Genomic DNA, 24503 nt, shown 5'->3' with positions numbered 1-24503 from the left:
GAAAATCTAGAGCAAATAAAAATGAATTTCATCTTCTGAATGAGAACACTGAAGAATATAAATGTTTCTCAATACTGTTATCCCAAACCACCCCCAAAACTGCCTAATACCACATCTGGATTGCAGTGCTCACTTCTTCAAATCCCATTTTAGAACAATAATAAAAAGCTAAAGGTGTCAAAAGAGGGCCAGCAGAATACTGAAGGTACTCAAGATCATGTCACATAAAACTAGTTCAAAGAATTCAGAAATATTTAGTCTGGGGAAATTTTTAGAAAAGATGGATTCCTATCTTCTAATAATTAAAGGACTAGCATAGAGAAGGTATAGCTATGTGGATCAGTGGATAGTGGAGTCAGGAAGAATCAAGTTAAAATCAAGTCTCAGACAGCTTTAAGTCATGTTTGCCTTAGTTTCCTCATTTGTAAAATGAGCAAATGGCAAATCACCTCAGTATCTTTGCCAAGAAACCCCAATAGGGTCAAAAAGAGTCAGACACACTTAAAATGACTGAACAACAACAAAAACAGCATTAGAGAAAAGATTAAATTTGTCTTCCTTGTTCCCATACAGCAGAAGTAGGACCATGGTGGAAGGGTGGAAGGTACAGAAAGGACTATTTAGGTTTAGATGGGGAAATAACATTCTTAACTATTAGAGCTCTCTTAACTGAATTGGGTTGCTTTAGGAGTAAATAGAGAAATTACCTGGTTTACAGTCTCAGAGGACATCATAGAATCTCTAGGTTTTATTTCAAATGAGAGACAATATTTGTTAAGCACTTAGCACAACATCTGGCATAAAGCAGGCACTTAATAAATGCGTATTCCATCCCTCCCTCTCTCTAAAGCAAATGTTCTTGATATCAGCCTGATCAGATTTAAAAACAATAACAACCACCTCACATTCACCAAGAAAACTCATTAATTTGTAATTGATGATCATTTACACAGAATGAAGGCCCAAGTTCATTCTATATGTGAAGAAATGCCTAAACAAATTAATAGTGTAAACAAGATGTTAAAGGAGTTTTTTTTAAAGTAAACTAATGATTTCTATGCAAAAAGATGCTAATTACAAGTAGATTTTTTTTCTCTTGCAAATTTTTTTTGCACTTCATATAACTAATTCTTGGACATTTTTTTCCCCTTCTAACCAGTCTCTATTTTCTATAGCTCATTATTTACTGCTAACGTCAATCTTTAAAAGAAATACATTTCTGCTTCACCCAGGCTCTCCAAACAAGAGCCATTCTTTTGATATAGAGAATACAGCTCTGCCACATGGCTTTCCTGATGCAATCAAAATTTAGTTTTAAAATGAAATGTTTCTCAGAATTTCTGTATTTTTGAAACCAGAACTGAGGCAATGGAATAGGCCATTGATGTTCTCTTTTGTTCTTGATACTACTTAGGGGAAAAAAAGAATTTTTTGTCTTGTAATGATCAAAAATGCAGTTTTGTCAAGCACACAACAGAATACACAATGTAAGATTTTGAGAGCTAAGGTTATATGAAAATAAATTATCATGAGAGAGAAAATTTAAAAGAAAGGTTAAAAAAAGCAACAAGGCTTTCAAAAGATTGGAGGAGGGAAGAAATGAGTGGGAAAAGTGAAAGAATGGAAAAAGGAATATTTAAGAAGAAGGAAAAGAGACAAAATTATGGGAAACAGACTTACTGCTATAAAAATGAATAAATTTTCAAAGTTTGTACTGTCAGACAAATGAAAATGAAGCAGATTTCAATGAAGCATCAAACAGAAAATTTTCTAATTTCAAATCCAAACCTATTAGACCCAAATATCATGGTAGAGGAAAGTTTAGGTATTTAAGAAAGTTTACCTTTCACACTTGTAGCTTTTGGTGTCCTATGAGAAGTCCACACTGATGCCTCTCCCAATCCCACCCTTGTTGCAGCAGTAATTCTGACCAGGTAGACACTATCAGGCTTCAGGCCCTCCAAGAGGTATTCATGAATGGTTCCTGGAAGTTCCAGAACTTGGACAGCATTCTCTGTACTGATTCGAAAGGACACCCGATAAAGGACAACCTGGCCTCGCCGGTATTTGGCTGGGATTGGTAGCCATGAGATGAGAATATCTGTGGGACTTCGACTTGTCAAACTAATTTCTGGAGGTCTTAAAGGAACTGTAAATATTAAAAAATGGGAGCATTGATATGTATTTGGAATTAAACATATTGGTGAGTATTTATTTAAAAATCCTTACCTTAGTAACAATTCTAAGAGAAGGATAAAGGCTAGGCATAGGGGGTTGAGTGACTGGCCCAGGGTTACAAAGCTAGGAAGTGTCTGAGGCCATCTTTAAATCCAGGTCCTCCTGAGTTGAGGCTTAGCACTCTATCCACAAGTGAATATTTATTAAATCTTTTTTATGCATTCAAAAATACCAAGCTTATAATGAATGCATAAAAAAGCAGATATAAATCCTGCTTATAAGGTTCATTAATGAACTAATACCCCTCTGGGATCACTGCCTTAAACCAAAAGCTATGCTATTCACAGTTACTCAAGACAAGCTAGTCATAGTGGAGAATTCTGACAAAAGGTGGGTGACTTACTGGAGAGAAAAATTGCAAACCACTTTTGTATACTTGCCAAGAAAATCCCCAGGGACAATACTATTTTAGGTGTGCTATGGTACATAGGGTCATGAAGACTCAGACCCTACCTGAATGGCTAGACAATAAACTAATACTTCCTCAATACCCCCTCAAAGATTAGTAAATTAATTGGTATAAGTACTTTCTAAGATAAAGGAGATTATAGACTCTTTGAGAGTCTTAATCGCCAGAAAATTCAATATTCTGTGGCCAATCTTTTTTTTTTATTTTCCTGTAACTTTATTCTTGTGGATGGAGATTAGAAACAGTTTTTGTTATAGGCACAGAATTTTTAAAATTGTTTTTATATTTATTAATATTTGCTAACTACCAAATAATATCTTTCTCAAACTGGGCAAGTCTGTAATAAATGACACAAATGGGTACATCTGATAATTACATTGTATCTTCAACCATCACTCAAACTAGGAGAATATATCCACTATGCCTGGTTTCTGTGGCTTCTTTTAAGTTTCATCTCAAATCTAATCTTCCAATTCCCAGAACCCAGCTAATTCCTAGAGTCTTCTGTCTGAAATTATGTATAACTTTTCATTACTTCATTTTAAAACTGCCTATTCAAATCTTTTGGCCATTTCTTTACTGAGAACTGTCTCTTATTTTTGTATATTTATGTCAGTTTCCTTGGATATCTTGGATATCCCCTTATATCTTAGATATAAGATGCTTAAAGAGAAATATGCAGCAAAGAGTGTACATTTCACTGTTTTTCTTCTAATTCTAGATGCATTATCTTTCCCGATGTGAAAAAATTTCAAAGTAACTTTTTTCAACTATATGTCTTGACGCTAAGGAAACAAATATATACAGTACTATTAAATTTTAATTTAATTATTAAAACATTTTTATGTATACCATAACATTTAAATGACTTTGATACACTTAATAATATAACTTAAAACCATACCAGAAATGACACATGAGTATTGCTGTTCAATTTTTAAAATATAAAAGTTAATATTCTCCATAATTCAAAACTCAAGATTAGGGGATAATTACAAAGTGCATCAATTTTAATAAAAATACTTTCATTTTCTAGGGTTATTTTCTTACCATCTTCAAGTGTATTCTGAGTCACATGATCAGACATTTGGCTGGCTCCCATTGGCATATATGCCACAATATAAAAAGTATAATTGCTGGCTGGCTCTAAGTCATCAATAATATAATGAGTTGTATCATTTCCAATGACTACTTGATACTCTTCATTATTTAAACCTGAATTAAAGAAATAATTAATAATTACTATTTAAGAAAATTATATAGCCTTGAAATATAATAAAAATTACCTAGTTCTACCATTGTAATAAAGGCCTCCTTTAAATCTTTACCTCCCTACTTGGTATGTACCATTCCCCTAAAAAAAGTACAAATTGGAAATGAGCAACTTCCTAGAAATAACAGTATTTTGTCACAAATTACCATAGCTGGCAATTTTTGCTGAATAAAGTCATCCTTAATACAACTAATCTTACTTAAACCTTATTCAATATTGAGTCAAAACACAAGTAGACGGTGTACAGTAATAAAAAATAAACCTCTGTAAAGTCTTGTCATTCAAAGTGATCTTAATTCTATTTACTTAAATTCAATGTATAAAAAAAACAAAACTAATTGCAAAGGCTTCATATTTGACCACAGAGGATGTGATGCGATTACTTGCTTTTCAAACAAACAAACAAACAAAAAAGTTATCTAGCAAAAGATCTCATTTTGCTCCTAACAATTCTATTAAATTAGACTGACATAAGTTTTTACTTTCTTTTATACTGAAAGCAAAAGGACTAGCACAGAAAGTGATTTTTTAAATGGTTTGTCCTATAATGAGTCTCTTTTGAAGGAAAATAAATTCTCATCAATTCTTATTAAAATATGAATGGCAAGGTATAGAGTAGGGTTTGTCTTTGTTGGATTTAATTCCTTTAGACTGAACCTGTAAAGTGGAACAAGTGTACTGAACACTACTATGTTTCCTTCACAATTCTTAGCGAATGCATGTCAACTTAATCAAAACTCTCTAAAGGATTCAGTCCCTGCTCTACTCAACTGAATTTATAAACAAAACAGAAGGCAAATTCCACTATTAAGTTTTCCCACATTTCTGAATTAACTTGATAGCATTTTAATTAGACAAGATTATGGGCATTTCACAACAGACTAGTTAATAGCTTGTTAATTAGGAATCCCATAGTACGATTTCTGACCTGCCAAACAAGGTTCTTGAGTTCAAATTAAAGAGCCTTGTTCTGTCCTTGAATAGGCTAGTAGGCCTCATGTGGAGGTTCTAATCAAACAACTATAATAGAAAACAAGAGCAGCCTTCCACCAAAATCAGTATTCCTTTTATGCCTTTTCTAAATCACTAACGAGGGAATTAACATACTTTAACATACTCCCTTCATCAGACCTTCATTCTTTCTTGCTACCATGACCCCTAATTTAAATGTAAAATATTCCCCTTTAAAATACAAAAAAAAACCCCACCTGTTAGTTTCTTCAGATAACATTATTACAACACTATTCTTCTGGAATAGTTTAAGTTGCTTTCAGTTTATATTTCATAAATGCTAGGCTTGATGTGCAATTAAAAAATGAATGTATTTAACTAATGGATGTTATTTGATACCATTGGAGAAATGTTTAGGCTTTCTGAAAAGCTTTTCTTTTTATCTTTCTTGTTCTTCTCTGAAAGTAAAATTTAAGGCTTTTAGATAAGACCCAACAGAAATGAACAGAAACTTCAAGATGGATTCAATTTCAAACTTAATTAAAAAAAATAGGTTCAACAAAGAACTTCTTATCCAATTTAAGAAGTATAACTTCACATGACTGTAAAAAGCATATGAGTATGCTTTGAAAAGTATACAAGCATGGAGAATGATAATACATATTTTATAACTTCATTATCAACTGTTAAAGAAAACTACCTTTACATTAAAGCTTACTGTGTTCTGTGAATAATTATGATCTAAATGATAAAACGTTTTAATCTCTGGACTAAATATTAATTAAGGAATTTAAATCTCAATACAAATGAAATTAATAAGTCCTTCATCTCAGAATTTTTATTAAGTGAAACATACTTTATGTTAGGCTTCAAGAATTATACATGCTCTAAACACAGCAAAATTTAAAACTTTCCTATAAGACAGGCTTGGATTGGTTGTTTGTGTTTTTGGAGAGGGAGAATACTACTTGTTTTAAAATTATACCTATGTTACATTAACAATTTTGTTTATAGAGCTAAACAGAACTTTCAAAAAACCCAACCCCAAAACATTGGGAAGATTATAATGTTGGAAGATTATAATGAAATAATTTGTACTGAAAAGGAAATCTGTTATAGTTGATGGAATTTTAAAACAAACTTTTAGTAGTACTCACCTTCTGCTTTCATATAATGCACTGAATAAGCAATAACTTTGTCAGAATTATAAAGTGGCCTCTCCCAAGCCAAAAGGATGGCTGAACTTGACATAGTTTCGGCATGAACATTACAAGGAGCACCAGGTCTATCTTCTGACATTACTACAGTCAGTCTAGCTCTGGACAAAATAGATCCTTGGCTATTCTCAGCCATACATTGGTAAATCGCATCGTCTTCAGGAATAATCTGGTTAATGACCAATTTGCTAAAAGAAGGAAAAATATTTTATTCAAGTCATATACATTCCTAAATGTGATACAAAAAGTAAGTTTTTAGTGATTATTGATTCTTCTCACACTAAAATAAAATTCTGACTGATCCAAAATTCATTACCGATGAATGCCTAAGTTAGTTATAAGGAAACATTACCTTTAGTTTTAAGACAGTTAAGTTTACCATAACTCACATGGGTGATACGGCTTACTCATTCAATTGTAATCAAATTCTCTCTATTTAGTAGAACTGGCAAGTATTTTCAAAATTTGTCCTCATACTGGTCTTATGGACCAGTACTACTAACACAACACACAATAGTATTAAATATATATTCATTATTTCATTTTTACAAATTAACAAAATTGATATAAGAATATTTTATTCAGTATAAACTACAATTTTGATAAACATTCATTTTTTAACATGGAAATATGTATTACATGATAATACATATACAATCTATATAATATTACCTGCTGTTCTTGGAGAGATTAGAAGGGTGCAGGGGAAAAATTACATGAACAGCAAAATAATACAATGAGTGGGTTTTCTGTTTGTTTATCAATACATAAATTATATCAATATACATCTTATCTATCTATCTATCTATCTATCTATCTATCTATCTATCTATCTATCTATCTATCTATCTATCTATCTATCTATCAAGTTGTCCGAAAATTTTAGAGTTAGGAGGAAAACTGGAGATTGTCTACTCTAATCTTCTTTTTATAGCAAAAGAGATTTGGGCCAAGAAAGGCCAAGAGGCTCACCCAAAGTCATGTTTTTGACAGAGGTAAGGCTAAAACCCCAGGTGTGTTCATTTCTGAATCTATTGCTTTCTCTACTGTACCACTCTGTCTCTTTGATATGCACCATTAATAAGATTGAGGAGATGACCTGCAACCACTAGAGGCATGTTCCCTCCTTATATTTCTCTTCATCCTCTCCCATGAGAAGACTATGGCAAAATCTGCCATCACTAATGGCATCCTTCTCCTGTCCCCTCCTCACTTTCCCCTTCCCCAAGACTCCACAGGTTTGGATGAAATGAAGAGTCAAGTACTCCATTCCTTTTACTGTGACAGATGATCACTAGTTCTAACTATATGCTTTGCCACTGTCCACCCTAAGGTCCTCCAGGCCTTGCCAGTTAAATCTTCCTTTATGCCTTTATGCCCTAGAGTGTCTGGGGTCTTGCACAATTTGTTACTAAGGATTTCTGGGCTACACAATCCATACTACCCCAGCACTCTTAGGACTTCTGGGACTTTTCATCTATCCTGCATCTGAATTGTCTTTTATGCGTGGTCTCACCCAATTAAAGTGTAAGTTCTTTGAAAAAGAGGACTGCGTCAGTTTTTAAAAAATCTGTAGTTTCAACACTTAATTCAGTGCCTGACACAGAGTAGATGCTTAATAAACATTTTTTTAATTATTAAACAATGGAACTGGATTTTATCCATTGTGATTCAATTTTGATTTTGTGGGAAAGGCAGAAATTATAAGAAGAAAGGATAAAGAAGGAATATATTCCAGGAAGTAGAATTATATATATGGCATGTATATGACAGACTTTTGTCCAAGGAACAGCAATATTGGCTGGACAGTAGAATGCTTAAAGAAAAACAATAGGTAACAAACCTGGAAAGTTAAGCTGGATTTAGTCTGTGAAAGATTTTAAGTATCAAACAGAGGAGTTTATATTTTATTCTAGATGAAATTGGAAGCCATTGTTTCTTTTTTGAGCAGAGGAATAACATGGTCAAACATGTCTTTTGGGGATACCAATTTGACAGTATGTGAAGAACATATTGAAAAAGAGAGAACATGGAAACAAAATGACCAGTTAGGGGGCTACTAAAATAGTCCAGAAGGCATTTGTTAAGGCACCTAACAAGGGTTTGGTGCAGTAGAATTAGAGGTAAAAGGATGAATTCAAGACATGTGGAGGTGGAAATTAAAAGGCTTAACAACTAAAATGGATATTTATTTGAGATGAGGAAGGCTGAATAATCAAAGATGCTTTAAATACTTTCTGTAAAAATATCAAGGAGTGTTGGATATTTATCAACCAAATTGTTTCACTTTAAAATAACTTTTAAAAGAATTATATCCCACTTGGATATAAAATATCAATTTCTTATCAATAGTGATAGGTTTAAAGTTATGATATTAAAAACTATACATAAGTTAATATATATTACCTGTTATACATTTTTATTCTTCCATTTGAATGAATTCTTCTTCCATTTTTCAACCATGACATTTTGGGTGAGGGAATTCCCTCTGCCTGACATACAAAACGAGCAGTGCCAGCTCGGGGCCTTGTTAAACTTTCTGGCCATTCCACAAATGAAGGAGGAGCTATTAGAAAAAGTTTTTTTAAAAAAAGCAAAATCAAAAATACTTCTCGATCTCAAATGGAAGAATTCAAAGAAAGGATAGCTAGTGAACCCAATTTTCCCCACACCAACTAAGATGTGATTCTTTGCCAATCAATAAAATACCTTTCTATCATTCTGAAGACAGTTGTGAGCTGTGTATATTTACAAATTACAAAACCAAATTCTCTGGCTCATCAGCAATATCTATTTTACCTTTTAAGAAACTCCCTAAATAGCTATACAAATATATAGACATTAGATAGATAGATATTTATGATATAGATACATTCAATATCTAATTATACATGTAAATATATTAATGTATGTCCACATGTAAATCTGTATATATATATATATATATAGAGAGAGAGAGAGAGAGAGAGAGAGAGATAACACAATCACACTCAACAGACAAAAGGGGATAAATATGAGGAGCTGGGTTTAAGTTTTTAAAAATCAATTGCAAAACTACACAAGTAGATTGCAATTTCAATATAATTCAATAGTGTGACATGGAATTATAAAAGTTAATGTGAAGTAAGACTTAAGAAATATATAGAAAAAGGGTCATGGCAGTTTCTGCCCTGGTGAGACTACATCTAGAGCATTATATTCACAGTTTTTAGTGTTGAAAGAACATTGACTGTTTGGTGTGATGGCACACACCAGGAGAACTGAAGCTAATGGATGGTTTGGGTTTAAGAGTTCTAAGGTACAGTAGAGTGGAAGGCAATTGGATGTTTATACTTAGTCTGGCACAAATGTGATAAGTCTTTGGAAATGGAGGGGCCACCAGGTTGCCTAATGAAGGACAGAAAAATGAAGCAGTTTAAATAAAGCTTCTCTGTCACTTGGTAGTGGGATTGAACCCATAGGAGGCTACTTCACTTCCAGTCTAAGTGAAACAGGGAAACCCAGGCTCACCAAAACAAACAAACCTGACAAACTAGTTCATATCCAAAAGAAAGTGGTGAGGTGACTTGTAATTATGCAATATAAGGATCAGCTAAAGGAACCAAATCAATTAGACTACAAAAAAGATAGATATTTTCAAATATTAAAAGGATTGCAATAAGGTAGAATTAGACTTGTTATTTTTAGCTTCAAAATGTAGAACTAGGAACAAGTGGAAGTTGCAGAGAGGTGAATTTCAGTTCAATGATTAAAAAACTTCCTAATAATTAGATCAGTCCAAAAGCAGAATGAGATAGTTCAGGTAATGAATTCTTAATCCTCAGAAACCTTCAAGAGGGATATAGTAAATGGGATTATGAGATCAATGGGAAAAAGTGGTTTGAATTGGATCACCTCAGAGGCTGCTTCCAAAAGAGACTATTGTTAAAATGGTATCTATTATCATAGAATGTTAGATCCGGAAAGAACCTCTGGCATCATCTAGTTTAAGCTTCTCATTTTTGAAATAACAAAACTAAGGTTCAGAAAAGTTCAGGAACATTCCAAGATCACCAACCTATTATACCACACATGGGACTAGAACCTATGTCCTTCTGATTCTGACACCATTATATTTCCACCAAACCACCACAGTTGCCTCTCCATTTAGCATCATTAAAAAGCTACATATTTTGATATATGTATTTTTATAGAAAAAAGGGAAATGAAATTTTAAAAGTGGGTTGAAAGGCAGGATAACGTGAATGGGTAAGGTGGTTATGGAAATAAAATTGGATTTTAATGTGTCATTCTAATTTTCTAATTATAAACTTAGAGCCCAAACCACTTAAATAATACATAAAAACTAGACTACACAATAAAAGATAGACTCTCAGTTATAAAAAACAAGAAAGCAAAAAAGGAAATTTTAATATTCTTTTGAATGGAAGGAAGAAGTCAACTTACCTAGTACAGTTAGAGTTGCCATGGAGACTGTAAAATTCCGTGTGCCTGGGGTAGTGGCACGGCAAATATATATTCCAGCATGCTGCAGTTTAACATCAGATATCATGAGATTGCCATTTCCAAGTACTCGAGTATTAAATACATCAATAGACTTATGATCTATTTCAAAGAAAAGAACCAGTTACAAAGATTTAAGATCTGTTCAAATACTACAACTATGGAGTAAGTACTTAGATGGTGTAAAGCAGATTTACATAAGGCATATTTCCCCTGTATTTTGCAAACAAGTATAAAACTTTTCTCTACAAAGAAAAGTCCTACAGGAGAAACAGCAGTATAATTATAATAAACATTTAATTTATTATAATGGAATGAACAAAAATGTTTTTTGGCCAGACCTACCAAGACGACTCCAAGAAATGATTGGCTTAGGGTTTCCTGTAGCCATGCATTCCAACACAATAGTCTGATGCAGAGAAGTTGTTATATTCTGTGGACCTGCTATAATAGTTGGTTTGTGGAATGACTTAGACTCCTTAGCTTTGAAAATAAAAATAAATAGATATAATTAAAAATGAAATAACCTGTGAAATGCAATAAATATAACAAACTTTTTTAGTGTTTACTTGAAAATTCATCATTCAATTTTTATTATGCTTTAACTCATTAAATATTACTACTTCCTTTGGAATCTACAAAGCAAAAAGCAAACAAAGAAGAATATATTTTAAGAACCAATGGAACATACTCAGTTTTTAGTAAAGATGCTAGAATCTTTGGTAGATAAGTCATTCTATAAGATCATTTGAATGAAAATTGAGGCTGCCACTTTAAAATTTAAAAAATGATGGTTCTACAAAGAGATCACAATAGTTTCTATTTAGTGGAAATGTCTCTCAAAAGATAAAATAAGAAAAAGCCTCTCCAAAAAGTGAATGTCCATTTTGTTACCTGGGATCACAGTTACAGTAGCCTCTATGCTTTTACGTCTACTGGCTATAGTAGTAGCAACACAACGATAATTCCCAGCATCCTTTTGACCAACACCATAGATTTGCAACACTCCTGTTGGCAGAGCTGTTATCCTATTATAAAAGCAAAATGAAAATGGAATCATTTGTACTAGCTTTAGTTTTTTCTTTTACTATATACCTTTCTTTAATATATCCCTTCTTACTAAGAAGGGATATATTACTTTTACCACTTTTCAAAGAAATGTATAAAATGCATTAAATTAAGCACCTTCAAAACACAATTAATTCCATAATTTTCTCTTGGACCAATTCTGCTCTCAAAAAAAGAAAAGAGATTTTATAGTATGTAGCTATGAAAATAAATTTTGAATTGTATATCCTAAGAATGCATACATGAAAAATGAAAATTAACCATATGGTTTTACAAAGGCAAGCCCGGTATTCAAGACTGCAGTCAACTGGCAACCTATATATTATTTGAAAAAACTCTTAATTTCTAGCCTTTTAGCTATTAATACTAAGAAAGTCCCAAATAAATAAGTTTCCTTGGGCAACCCTGTACCCACTCTAGAAAATGTTTTTGTCCTAGACAGATCCCATTAATTAAAGTGCTTAAAGCAGTGTTTCACAGTTTTGACAAGACACATGCTAAGAGGTTAACCTCTGCCCCTCCCACAATAAAGGAAAGGGAATTGTTGCAATGACCATTATAAAATGAAATTATAAGATATATAAGTCTGGAGAATCTAGTAATTTTATAACCATAGATATGATGAGAACAACTCCTAGGAGTCCGGAGTCTACTTGTACAAACATAGGAGCGGATAGGGGGAAAGAATATTCTTGAGGGGACAACTCTGCCACCTCCTCCCAAGCACATAATAGCAGACTAGTTTCAATAATCCTAATAGTAACCTTTAATACACATGGCACAGAGAATGCAAATTTCTGTACTAAAGCATGAGGCTCATCTAATTGCTCATCAGGGAAAAAAATTAATATTTTAATAATCTTTTTCTTGAACTATCTCTAATAACTCTTTTTAAAAGGTCGTTAAAAAGTTAATAGTCCTACCAACAGAGAAAAAAAATTATTTACCTGTCCATGGCCAATGGTAAGCTTGTTCGATTTAATTCCCAAGTTATGATAGCAGGAGGATGTGAAGTAATCTTACAAGCAAGTCTTGCAACCCCACCTTCTTGGACCTCAATTGAAACTGGTTGAACTTCAAATGCAGAAATGGCTGAAATAAAGTTTGAGGAGGTAAGAATGGTAAAGAAAAAAATACTTGAAAATGACAGATATTAAAAGATTGAAATACTAATTGTATTATTGCCAAAATGTGCCCACTTAAGCAAATGTGTAAAGATCATTTAAAGGGTAATTTTGCCAAACAGACATTTGTTCTCCATGTCATGATAGTAGCCCTCCTAATTCTGACCTATTATTTCCTTGGAACTTGTAAACACAAAGATGTAAGGGGATAAGGAAGATCCTGAGGTAAGATAGGGTAGAATAAAAATATTCATACATATATACATTGAAATATATGTTATTGAGAAAGAGAAAATTAATAATGTAGGGAGAGTTTGTCTTCATTTCCAGAAAAAATGTGGGTACATTCAAAAGTAAGAATATTTGGATAGTATGGAAAGGGGAAAGACAATTCAGGGAACAAGATAAATAAATTGTTAAAAGTTTAGATTAGGGGGGCATCTGGGTGGCTTAGTGGATTGAGAGTCAGGCCCAGAGATGGGAGGTCCTGGGTTCAAATGTGACCTCAGACTTGACTAGCTAGCCCTTACCACTCTTCTGCCTTAAAACCAATACCCAGTATTGATTCTAAGATAGAAGATAAGAGTTAAAAAAGAGTTTAGATTAGAAATCAGTAGGTCATTTTCACCTAGGAGGGAAAAGTTTAGGGGAAGTGTCATGGAAGAGGAAGAATCTGAATGAGGATTTTAAAGAAGGGAAAACTTCAACAGAGGGAAATTAGAGAAGAGTCCATTGTAGGCAAGGGCATTTTCATGAGCAAAGGCAACAAGATAGGAAAGATAAGAAAGAATAAGGCAAGGTTCATTCCTTTGAGTTGTAATGAAAAGTAGGAGGTCAAGGATAGTAAAATGAGATTAACAATTCAATTCAATAATTCAATTTATTGGGGGCAGCTGGGTAGCTCAGTTGATTGAAAGCCAGGCCTAGAGATGGGAGGTCCTAGATTCAAATCTGGCCTCAGACACTTCCTAGCTGTGTGATCCTGGGCAAGTCACTTAACCCCCATTGCCTAGCCCTTACCACTCTTCTGCCTTGGAACCAATATACAGTATTGAATCTAGATGAAAGGTAAGGGTTTTAAAAAATAATAATTTGATTCATTAAGCATATGCTTCACAAAGGGACTGAACTACATGCTAATGATGCTGGAAAACTATGAGATGAAGCTAGAAAAGCAGGCTGAGTCAATTTATGAAGGGTCTTACATACCAAGACTGGAAGTTTATACTTTCTATAGGTCAAGACTATAAACTCTTAAATCATTTTTTATTTTGGTGGGATTGCTATTATTTTAATATTAAAAATCTTTGTTATCTCTTTTTTTACAGCACTTTCATTTCCAAAAATAGTGTGTGCTCACAAGCATGTGTACACACACACACATACCTCTAACTAGTAAGCCATCCCTTGTAATAAAGGATAGAAGAGAAGAAAAAGCACTTCAGAAAAACAACAAACATTAATAGAGCCTCTTCTTCCCTTCTTTATTTCCCTCCCATCCTTCCTACTTCTTTCATCTTCCTTTCCTTCCTTACTGACCTAACACAAAAGTTTTTTTAAGAACCTCTGGTTTATCAGGACCCAATATACAATAAAGGTTCAAGAAATATTTGATGATTTGAGGGCAATGAATAGCAATAAGTAGTTTTTAAATCTTCAGTATGTAATTTTCTCCTTTGTAAAACAAGGATAACACTCCTATTTTATCTACTTTAATTGGGTTATTGTGAAGATCAAAAGAAATAATGGCTGTAGTGTTTTGTAAAGAACAATATGTTTTATAGAAATATTTAATTATATAAATGTCAGCTATTATTTTATATAACCTGTTAGTTTTCACAAAGCAGTCATTTTATTTGTATAGTATTCTTTTACACACATGTTGGTCCTAGATTCAAATCTGACCTCAGACACTTACTAGTTTTGTGACTGTAGGCAAGACACTTAATCCTGTTTACCTCAGTTTTTTCAATCTGTAAAATGAGGTGGATAAGGAACTGGTGAGCCACTCCAGTATCTCTGCCAAGAAAACCCCAAATGGAGTCATGAAGAGTGAGACATAACTGAATGAATTTAACAAAACAACAACAAATTTCAGTGAGACAGAAAGAAAATTAAGAAGTTAAGCATGTAATTAAAAAAAAACTTAATAACAAAAAGAAAATAGAAAGAGAAATAACAGAGTAAAGAACAGTACAATTGGAAATAAGAAAACAAAGGAAATTATAAAGAGCTGTTTTTTTAAAAAAAGATGAATAAAACTCATATAAACAGGGAGACTTTTTTAAAAAAGGAAAAAAAGAGACCATATCCAAATCATCCAAATAATTAACAAGAAAGTTGATATCACAAGAATGATAAAAAATACCAACTACAGTTTCAAATTAAGAAATCTTAACAATCAAATAAAACATGGATAATTATCTACTGAACGACAAAATTCCCATGTCAACAAAAAAAGAAGCATACAACCAACAATCTAATGAAGTGATCTATTAAGAAGGTGAAATCAAATGAACTATTAACAAACTAGCCTATAAAAAGGCACCAGGTCCAGACAAATTCAAAAGTAAATTCTATCAAATTATTAGCAATCAACCCTTCCATTATTTATGTATGCTTTTTCAAAATAGAGAACTGCCAGAAGTCTACCTAATTCCTTCTGCAAGATAAATATAGTTTTGATCCCTAAACTGAACAAAGACAAAGGTGAGAAAACTATAGACCATTATCATTCATGAATATTGTGGAATCAACTGTTATTCATTTAGCAATCACTGCCCTGCTATGCTTTTGAGTCTCCCCTATCTGAATGAAACCCAAGACATGGTAGATAAGTACTATATATACTTATCTATCTATCTATCTATCTATCTATCTATCTATCTATCTATCTATCTATCTATCTATCTATCTCTTATCTATCTATATAGATAGATAAGAGATATATAGATAAGTAATATAGATAATATAGATAGATATCTATAAGATAGATATAGATAGATAGATAGATAAGTACTATGGAGTTTCCAGGAAGCAGAGAAGCAGTCATATAGCTAAGTGTAATAATGGTGATGTAGGCCCAGGTCTTTCTGGACTTCAAGTCCAGCATTACAAATACTATTCTTCATGCTGACTCTATCATTTCTGATGATGTAATTAATTCAGCAGATGTGCAACTTCACTGACATAGTGGAGGCTCTGGATCATCAGTGACTATCAACAATTTTAAAAGTAAGTATGGTGCAGTGGATAAAATGGAGGACTTGGAGTCAAGAAGACCCAAGTCCAAATCCTGTCACAGACACTCACTGGTTATATGAGCTTGGGAATATTGCTTAATCTCTCTCAGCTTCATTTCCTCCATCTTTAAATTGAGGATAAAAGCACCCCACCAAATGCAGTTGTTGGGGGGTTAAATGAGATACATGTAAAATTTTTTTCAAAACTTAAAATACTTATACATTTAAGTAGTAGTATTTAATTATCCCATATAATCAAGTATAACTTATAAGTGTAAGATAAGCATCATTTAATAATAGTAAACCAAACTAAAAAATAAATCATATCAATAAGAGAAAAAATTAAATATGCTTTCAACATATCATTAAGATGCAGAGGACTTTGGGCAAAAATATAAAACTCTTATCAGCCAAATAGCGATTTTAAAAAATCCACTGAGAAACTGCAAAACAACTTTGCAAAAAGTTATCCAAAGATCTGTGGGCTACTGTAAAGGGGAATACTAGCAAAGGCATTATCAGAATATGCAATAATATCTAGCCTCATAGGGTAATAACCAGCTTTGTACGATAGAGAAATGTAACCTTCAAGGCTCTGTGTCTAATGCCAGAAAGAACAGAGCACCCCACATCCCAAGACCACAAAAAGGTCAGAAAATGTTAGAGTGCTTGGTAAACCCCAGGATGGAAACCTTGGAAGCTCAGGTTAACAGTAGTAACAAGGATGGCACCTGTAGCATTTTAACTAAGGATGTCAAAGAAAGCAGTGATAGTGTTCTGCATTTCAAAGATTCAGGGGAGTCTAACCTTCTGGAGTAGAGGTCAGGGTAGGAACCCAATTTTAAACAAAGAACGTTCAACCACCTCACCCAAGAACTTAGAAAGAGATTCAGTGTGGCTTTGGCACAAATTCCCAGTTGAATAAGGTTAGAGGATTGAGTAAATTTTAAAAAGCATTGGCCTTTATAAAAAATTATCCCAGATCTAGAGATCCCTTAAAAGAATGAAAGTAATAATTACAAAAACTGCAAATTGATACTCAAAGAGATGTCCAAAGGAATGACAGAACAAAGCCAAAGACCTTATCCCAAAGCCCAGTGGTATGGGATTTTCTCCTCAGGGTAAAGATCAACAACACCCTGGGCCTGAGTAAAAGATGGAGTGGAATTGTTTGGATGAGTGAGATACAGAATGCACTGCTAGTACAAGTGTCAAGAATGGAAGAAAAGAGAACTCTGGTCTCTTCAAGTCTCTCCATTTTCTTCTGGAGCTTAACTGTCCTTCAGGTTTCTTGAGGTCTACTTTTCATTTCAGAGCTTCTGGCTTTCATCTTTGAGGGAGAAGATGGATGATAATACAAATCCTGATTTCAGACTGCTGAAGGGAGAATAAGATTTTGGGACAAGTTGACATGAGAGGAGCTGGCAGTCTCCATCATGTCCATATCCCCGATTTGCTAACTCTGGAGACTATGGGGAATTTCCCCAGGATATAAGATTCCCTTTCTTGGTTGGGCTGTTAACTCACTCCCAAAGGGAGAGCTCCTTCACACTGTATTGTCTGGTATATATTCCTCCATGTATAGCTTCTCTGATTTCTGTTTTATTATAGACTTAAATATGAGTTTCTTTGATATGTGTGTTTATTGTGGAACTAGTATTTTATGGGAAGGGAATTAAACCTTGGAAGTAAAGCTGGAGTCCTGCTTTCCCTATTAATAAGGTATCAGAAGTTTAACTTGAACTTTAAAAATTGTATCTTCTAAATTAATAATATTTAAAGGAGGAGACATATAATTCCAACTCTGTACTCCCTCTATCTGAGAAGATCAGAGTGGCTAAGTTTCTGGCTTCAACTTCCTGCTTGTCCCCTGGCAGGAATGTCTCCCTCGAAGAAGGGTGGAGGGAAGAAAGGCTAGAGATTTCTCTTCTGCTTTTATTCAAGCCACATCATGACCTCCTCAGGCTACATGTGATAAAAGAAATCTGTCTAGCAGGAAACCACATAAATCAAGAAATTACAAATAGAGCCACAACAAGGAAAAGCAAACCTGAGGACCTGTCATTGCAATTATTAGAGAGGAGCAGTGCAATAGAAAGGGGTGTTTCATGAAAAGTAAGGAAACCAAGAGACATGACAAAGACAGGCAAATCAACAGACTTTGACCTTACTGATACTACAGAGATGAGTGCAACTAGGAAATATTCACTCTTAAGGAGCAACACAGACCTAACCCTTTGCTGGCAAGATGAGTCAAATAGACTATACAGTTTCTGAGGAAAGGAAAGAGAAGACTCAGAAAAAGGGCAGCATTTCTTGATTTACAGTCCAAAAGAGTTCAGAGGTATGAACCATTTTCATCTTTATCAAGTTAAATAAAATCTGTCCTTATTCAATCCTATAAACATTAAGTACCTACTATATACCAGACACTGGGCTACGTTCCAGGATACAATTAAGAAAAGAAAGATAGTTTCTGCTCATAAGGAGCTTATGCACTAATTCAAGGAGACAGCACATAAAAGGAGACTGGAAAGGGGGCACCTCTTCTTGGGGTACCCAGTATAGGAGGCATCTTGTTCTCTGGAGTTAAAATTCTGTAGAGGAGAAGACTCAAAATGAAGTGAGCTTAACGTCTCAACTTCTGCCCTCTGGAACAGAAGGCTTTGGGAGGAGCTTTTGGGAGGAACCCACCAGCCCTCCAAATAGTGGGGAGAAAGGACAGAAAGTGGTATCACTCAAAGCTTCAGCTAGCAACATGCTGATGAGAAGAGAAGTGATGACCTTGACATTGGAGGAACATCTTGCTCCTTAGAGTTGAAACCAGGCAGAGCAGCAGAAGCCCAGAGTGGTTTCAGAGGAGATAATAAAAAATAAGTCACAAAATGACTTTCCTAGAACTTTCATAGATGACAAATTAAGTCAGAGAGATTTAGGGAAAGGATTCTTTCCCTCCCTCCCCAAAAGATACTTACATCCATCAACTCTGGACCTGACACCTGGAATACATAAAACACAAACCCAATGGAATTTTGTATTCATTGAATTAATCTACTAATATTCACATGAACAGATACTGCAGTTAAACTATATTCAGAAATAAATAGGAAGAAGACAGCAGGCTAGACACATTGGAGAAATTGTGTAACACTTTCAACAACCCTAGGATAATACAAATCACCATCACCAACTTTCTCCCCCCCAAAACCAGTAGCCCAACATAGCTATACAATTGTGAATCATTAATTACAAAAATCTGCCCTTTCCCACCAAAATCAAGGTTCTAGGTGACACAAAAGACAACAGAGACATGTTAAGGTTATAAGCAAGATGCAGATTATTGCCAACAATAAATTGCATACAAAAAGTGGCTTGGAAAATAAGACCAAAAAGGGGAAGGAATATTGTAGGAATGAGGGATAACAGACCCTAAATTCAACCCTGGTAATCATGTAATATTAAAAATACCTGGAAGGAGGCATCATTGGATTGAATGGGTCTTCTCTGGAGGATTTATGAGAGAACTTGGGTAAAAATCATACAGGATGCAAAGGTATGGATAGGCTGAGATCTGCACTGTCGGTGGTATGTGCCCATAGTAATGTCATGAATAAGTTTAAGCATAAGTTCCTTGGAGGGCTAAATGCTATATTTGGAGCTCAGATTCAAATAAAAAACAATTTGATATATATATATATATATACATATATAAATAAAAAACATGTTTCATGTTTCAGACAAGCTCTGAAAGGAAATGTTCTTTTACAAATTATTTCTTTGCTTGTTCTATGAATTAATGTTTGTAAAGAGCATGACATACTAGTGTACAGTGTGGCAGGTTAAGTACAAACTAGAGACTAGGGAGAATAAAAAAAGGAATTAAAGATGTACATAACAAGGGCCTTCAAAGACAATATAGTTATCTAACTGTGTCAATAGCAGGGACTCTATTTTTTTCTTTCTTTTCACCAGTGCTTAAGCCCAGTGCCTTGGCACAGAGTAGTTACTTAATAAATGTTTGTTGATTGACTGCCTGTCAGACTAGAAATTCAGCAGGATTACTAGTAAATATAAATATGATCTGAAATGCCCAAAGCTTAAGAAAAATGGAAGCATTCAGGATATGTTTTTCTCTCTATTTTTTAAATTTAAAAAGATATTAAGGGGAATCTCACTCCAAAATGTCATTTAAAATAGGTAAGAAATTTTAGGAAATGATGACATGGACATAATTCATGTTTTGTGCCACTTTCAACAAATAATGGACTAGGTAGAAAAGATATTGGTGTAATCAGTATTGAAATTCCCTATACTTTACTTTACCTTACCTTACCTTGGTGTCTTACTGTTCAATCTAACCTAATTCCAAAGTAATTCTGACCCCAAACTATTTAAGATGAAAAATACTTGATTCATCCTACTTAAAATAAGGTTTCTTTTTAAAGTCTTATTGATGCTCTTTAAAAATTGCTTTAATTTCCCAGGACCATCCTACCCCTAATAGAACTTTTCCTTTAAATAAAGTACAGATAAACAAAACAAGCAAACCATTGATCATGTCTAATGGTCTTTTGCCTCATTTTGTACCTGTTGTCTACCACATTACTAAAAGAAAGGTGTGTTTCATCTCAATCCTCTCTATCATAATTTTATGGGAAGATATCCTTGGAGACACAATACCTAAGCATAAACGACAAGGGAAAGGTTTTTCCCCTCTTTTACAGCTTCAGAAGCTTTCAAACCAGAAGGGGAGAAACCTAACTTATTCTTATTTCTCTCTGACTTTGGTAAATATACTAGAAAACAGATATGGGATGCTTAAGTAAGGTTAAGGAAGTTATCCTGAAAATTAAAGGCAAAATCATGCAACAGAAGTCACTGATTCACTAGGCTATACTACTTATATATGCATCTTTCTTTCAAAAGTGTTCTATACAAATAGACTATTCAAAAAATTGGCATCAATAATATAGCATATGCTCTCCTTTTTGCCTTTTTCTTCAAATTCAGTTGAACTCAGTATATGTAGTGGTCATATAAGTTACATAAATCAGTTCATTCAGTGCTGAGAAACATAAATGGCAAATTTTTACATTTAAAAAGTGCAGTTGTCAGTTTATTTAATGACGATAAAATGTGGAAAAGCTTAATGAACAAAATCAACTTCAGAAAATATATAATTACTTAGAATTCAAATTCAAAATTTCTTTATGTAGAAAAAAAGTCCAAACATGTCCCCAAGTATATAAGTAGGAAATTAATTTTCTAATTTAATATAATGTCAAATTTTAAACTTTTGTGGAATCTAATTTTTTGCTAATGACAATCATCTTTGAATTGTCCAATTTTATATCTTACTCAAAAACTAATTTTTAAACCAATTTCTGTCATTATCAGATGTTCTCACTCAAATCAGCAATACTTCTGTTTATGCAAATTTCTTTCCCAATGTTGATTTTATTTCTTCTAGTAAACTGTGATTTTACAAGTCTATTGCTGTCTTGTGAAACCTGACCTTTTTGTAACTTGCGTCTTTCCCCCATGGCCAGTGCTAATATAAACCAAGAACTCAAGAAGAAGTCATTAAACTAGTGCTATTAAGAGGCCAGAGCTCCATAAAATGGGTAAGAAACAAAGTATCTGGAAACATTCTCGGTTCTCAAAAACAACCTTGCAAATGCAATAAACATAAGTGCCTTTTTTATTTGAGACTTCCTCTTTTTCACTAGTCTACTTAATCAATTTGGGTCAAAGATTTGTAAGAGGACTAAAAATATTAATATGATTAAATCTTTGTATTTAACAATATATTACTTATATACTTATATAACAACATATTATATTTTTAGTATTGTGTCAGCATTCATATTTGCAAGACAATTGAGAGTTATACAAATTAAGAGTTATACTTTAAGGTTTGTAAAATGTTTTCCTTACAACAACCCAGTGAAGTAAGATAAGTAACATTTGTAATTTAATGTTATGTTAAACTACATAAAAATTTAAATAAAATATTTACAGAATACAATTATCTCTCTAATATAAAATAATTTAAAATATTCTTAAATATAATGAAAACATGAGAAAATCATCTTTTAAAAATTTGACATGTAAATCACCTTTATGTTACCGAAAAGAAGAGTTTGTTCACAGTAAACCATAGTATCATGCTATGGACATACTTAAACTAAAGGATAGTAACATCAATTTAAACAAACTACTCAGGTTCTACCAGTCCAAGCAAATCCCGAGGGGCTGGGGGGAGAATAAAACAGGAAGTGGAGTTTGTCAGCAGACAGGCTTCCTGTTCCCAACTCTCCATCACTAACTTGTAGTCTTACAATCACTCCTCACCCCTTTAAATCTCTGGGGGGAAAATCAAACATATCATTAAGAAAAAGATATTTCTGATCTAAAACCCCATCTCTTGAGTAGGGAAAAGTATCTGGAATGATGATGTAAAATGTCAATAATACATTATAGATCAATAATAAGCATTATGATGACATTCATTTTTATGACAGAGCTTTCAACCAACACACATGAGTTACCTTCAGGGTTTTATAATCAAAACACTTTAAACATAATTATTATTTCCCCAACCTGTCAGGCTCAATTCACTTTCATACTACCAATTCCAATGATAGCTGGTATATACATTTATATATATGTATATAGACACACACACACACACACACACACACACACACACACATATATATACATATATATATATATAAACATAAGAAACCATGAAATACTGTTGAGAAATGCTAATTTCACTGTTTAAGGTATCAGGAAGCAAAAACTGAAGAATTTGCAAGACAAATATTTTTTAAAAGCATGGTAAAATTTTAATATATTCTAAAAAGCAGTAAAAATTTGTAAATTATATTTATTAGAAAGAATTAGGCACTAGTATTATAATTAGCTAAAGACATGAGTGAGACCAGGTTCTTACAGTTAATAGCATTGTTTCCCTAAGTAAATTAATCTTAATCTATGTTTCCTCAGCTAAACAATACAGGATTATTTTTTAAAAGTGCTTTATAAATCTTGAATTACTATTCCTGGTATTATTATTCTCAAATAAATGTCTGTTCGTTTAATAACAATCTATATCAAAACAATATATCAAAATATATTAGCAATGTTACTGATGTGAAATTCATAGAACAATTCTGAACATATTGCACATGCTCAAAAGTTATTCATTTTGAGCTGACCTTTTGATTTAATACTGAAATGTATATGCTATCTGTTTGACTATAATATAACATAAAAGTGTTGTGTTGCTTATTCATTTTTTGAAATTGAAATGTTAAGAATACTTTGAAATAAGTAGAAACCAAAGCCAAGGAATAGAATTAATGACTAAATAAGTAATTTCAACAAAGTAAACTTTTTCAAATGTGTTCACATCAACTAATAAAGAGTAGTTGCATTATGCACAATTTTTATATGAAATCCAGATAAATACCTTAGACTTTTCATGATTTGTAATTGAGAAGTATATTCCTACCCATACACATGTGCACATTTACAACTATGCAGAAACTGAAACATTTCTAACTAATCAGAAAAACTTCCTGAAAATTATAATAATAAAATAGAAACAAATGGTTCCAATAAGACAATAAGAAATACTAAAAATAAATTCCAAAGGCATTTTACAAAGCAATATACAATAAAGTTATATTCATTAAAAGGCCACTGAAGAAATGACTAAGGACTATTTGGAGAACAAATAATTCAATCCTAAAAAAATCTGTGAGTTAAAGAATAAATCATAGCAATAATAATTTTACCTAAGATAACAATGAGATGACATGCCAAAATACGTGGGATATGTCCAAAGCTGTTTTAGAGGAAAATTTATATCTCTATACATTTTCATCAATTCAATAGATAAAGATAAGGAGAAAAAAATTAGGTGTGCACTTAAAAAAACCCTAAAAAACCAACACATTTAAACCTTCCAATTAAATGCCAAAATGGAAATGTTAACAATCAAAGAAGAAATGAACAAAATTGAAAGCAACACAAACACTGATTAATAAATAAAATAGTTTTAAAGAAAAATAATAAAATAAGAGTTTTGATTTTTGATTTTGATTTTTAAAAAGAAAAAATTATCTGTTTCAAAATTTTACAGTGATTCACAGCCAATGAAAAATAAATTAGTAGAAACTATTTTACATAATTATATGCCAATAAAACTCACACTCAATAAAGTGGATACATATGTACAAAAACATAAATTGCTGAGATTAACAAAACAAGAAATAAAAAACCTAACTCAATCATAGAAAAAGACATTTAAAAAGCCATAAATGAACTCCCCAAGGGAAAAGCCAAAAGATCAAATGGATTTGCAAGTGAATTCTATGTTTAAAGAACAATTAATTCCAACATTAAAGAAACTGAAAAAATAAAAGTTCTTAATTCTTTTAATGATACTAATATAGTATCAATACC

The 24503-nt window shown here is 32.8% G+C and overlaps 1 protein-coding gene across 1 annotated transcript in view; it reads right to left on the bottom strand.

Moving 5' to 3' along the window:
• PRTG (protogenin) overlaps positions 1-24503 on the bottom strand; it is a 135783-nt gene that overhangs the window by 55258 nt on the left and 56022 nt on the right. The window contains exons 3-10 of the mRNA XM_003339999.4: positions 12607-12751; positions 11486-11619; positions 10937-11074; positions 10535-10693; positions 8495-8654; positions 6029-6276; positions 3698-3862; positions 1844-2149 (exon numbers count right to left, since the gene is read on the bottom strand). Of these exons, the coding sequence (XP_003340047.1) occupies positions 1844-2149; positions 3698-3862; positions 6029-6276; positions 8495-8654; positions 10535-10693; positions 10937-11074; positions 11486-11619; positions 12607-12751 (1455 nt within the window). The remainder of the gene's footprint in view (positions 1-1843; positions 2150-3697; positions 3863-6028; positions 6277-8494; positions 8655-10534; positions 10694-10936; positions 11075-11485; positions 11620-12606; positions 12752-24503) is intronic.

The sequence above is a fragment of the Monodelphis domestica genome, chromosome 1 (genome assembly GCF_027887165.1).
Source record: "Monodelphis domestica isolate mMonDom1 chromosome 1, mMonDom1.pri, whole genome shotgun sequence".
NCBI lineage: Eukaryota > Metazoa > Chordata > Mammalia > Didelphimorphia > Didelphidae > Monodelphis > Monodelphis domestica.
This window is presented reverse-complemented; position numbering and strand designations above follow the sequence as displayed.